The sequence below is a fragment of the Pygoscelis adeliae genome, unplaced genomic scaffold (assembly GCF_000699105.1).
Source record: "Pygoscelis adeliae isolate BGI_AS28 unplaced genomic scaffold, ASM69910v1 Scaffold4, whole genome shotgun sequence".
In the NCBI taxonomy this organism is placed as follows: domain Eukaryota; kingdom Metazoa; phylum Chordata; class Aves; order Sphenisciformes; family Spheniscidae; genus Pygoscelis; species Pygoscelis adeliae.
In genome coordinates, this window is record NW_008824986.1 from 611936 (window position 1) to 614077 (window position 2142).

Here is a 2142-nt window from a genome sequence, read left to right on the forward strand (position 1 = left end):
AGCGTGGGGTCCCTCCCATGGGAGACAGTCCTCCATGAACTTCTCCAACGTGAGTCCTTCCCACGGGCTGCAGTTCTTCACGAACCACTCCAGCGTGGGTCCCTTCCACGGGGTGCAGTCCTTGAGGAACAGACTGCTCCAGTGTGGGTCCCCTGTGGGGTCACAAGTCCTGCCAGCAAACCTGCTCCAGCGTGGGCTCCTCTCTGCATGGGTCCACAGGTCCTGCCAGGAGCCTGCTCCAGCACACGCTCTCCATGGGGTCACAGGCTCCTTCAGGCATCGACCTGCTCTGGCATGGGGTCCTCCATGGGCTGCAGGTCGATATCTGCTCCACCATTAACCTCCATGGGCTGCAGGAGGCAGCCTGCCTCACCATGGTCTTCACCATGGGCTGCAGGGGAATCTCAGCTCTGGCACCTGGAGCACCTCCTCCCCCTCCTTCTTCACTGAGCTTGGTGTCTGCAGGGTTGTTTCTCTCACATACTTTCACTTCTCCCTCTGGCTCCAGTTGCTGTTGCACAGCAACTTTTTCCCCTTCTTAAATATGTTATCACAGAGGCGCTACCACCGTCACTGATGGGCTCAGCCCTGGCCAGCGGTGGGTCTGTCTTGGAGCCGGCTGGCATTGGCTCTATTGGGCATAGGGCAAGCTTCTAGCAGCTTCTCACAGAAGCCACCCCCATAGCCCCCCAGCTACCAAAACCTTGCCACGCAAACCCAATACATCCGCGCAGTTGTTTTTTGCTGAAAACATGTTTTCCAGTGGTAGGTGGTTAGCGTCAGCACCAAGAGAATTCAGATTTCTCCATATCTGAATCTGGAGAGATGGCTGGAGGTGAGGGAAGGGGTGAAGGAGGGAAATCCTCCATGTTTGACTCTGCTTTGCCTCTGCCCTGCATCTCTGCAGCTCCTACGACTGCCTCCTGGATGACCCCTTTGAGCACCAGTGGCCCACGTTACCCAAGCTGCCGGGCATTAACTACTCCATGGATGAGCAGTGCCGCTTTGACTTCGGTGTGGGCTACAAAACGTGCACGGCGGTGAGTATGGAGCCAATACAGGTTGTGTTGCCCATATTGCCCCCCTGGACCTCTAGCCAGGTGCTGCGGGGGTGAGGAGGGGTGCCACCAGCCTGCTGGGGCACCCCGCTGCCGTCCCGGCCCAGCTCCTCTGTGCTCCCCAGTTCCGCACCTTCGACCCCTGCAAGCAGCTGTGGTGCAGCCACCCGGACAACCCCTACTTCTGCAAGACCAAGAAGGGGCCACCCTTGGATGGGACCGAGTGCTCTCCAGGCAAGGTAGGGGCTGGTCCTGCCTGATCCTCCCTTCGAAGGGGATGGGGACACCCTTGAGGGCAGCAGTCGGTGGGTGCCTAGTTTTTAGCTTGTGTTACTCCTTATTTTCCCCAGTTTGTGCTCAGATGAGGACTTTGTTTTTCTTCTGGTCTGCCTGCTTCTGCAGAGAAGCAGGACTTGTTTTGTCACCTGGCAAAAGAGTGATGATGTCATCAGGCTTTTACTTTAGGCTCTCTTAGCATGCCCGTTAGCACAATATGAAAGCGTGGATATGTTGGAGAAGCTGCTGGCCCATGTAGTTTTTGGGTGGTTCTTTGCTGGAGAATGGACGGGCGTAAAGTAACCAACAACTTTTGATAAGTGTCTGTATAAATCCCAGCAATCTTGCTGAAAATGCTGCCTCCTCTAGTGCTTGAGTGACGGTTTGCCAAAAGCTTCCAAAATGAGGCTTTTTGAATCGTGTGCAGATGTGTCACACGTTGTGCTGGCATGGGGCTCCAGAGGGCTGCAACGTCTGGACTGGGAGGTCCTTCCTTCAGGCCTGTGATGGGCACAGGCTGGGCTTTTCCCCAGGGCTGGAGTTAAACCCTGGGTCTGGGTGCCCATGGGGTGACACCGCAGCTTCGTACCAAGCGTTGTGTGCCTGCCTGGGAAGAAGTGCGGAGCTCTGGATTTCATTTGCCAAAATGCAAATGTTTGGGTTCATCCCCCCTGTGCCAGTGGGGAGACATCCCCAGGGCTGATCCAGACCCGGAGCCAGCTGTAATTCAGTGCCTGCCTGAGGATCTGCATGGGTAGGGAGAGGCAGTTTGACCGGAGAGAGAAAACCAGTCCAGGAACTCAAAAAT

At 56.1% G+C, this 2142-nt stretch overlaps 1 protein-coding gene across 1 annotated transcript in view; it reads left to right on the forward strand.

Moving 5' to 3' along the window:
* Positions 1-2142, forward strand: part of ADAMTS14 (ADAM metallopeptidase with thrombospondin type 1 motif, 14) — a 40891-nt gene that overhangs the window by 30371 nt on the left and 8378 nt on the right. Inside the window, exons 10-11 of the mRNA XM_009325973.1 lie at positions 908-1040; positions 1184-1297. Coding sequence (XP_009324248.1) covers positions 908-1040; positions 1184-1297 — 247 coding nt within the window. The remainder of the gene's footprint in view (positions 1-907; positions 1041-1183; positions 1298-2142) is intronic.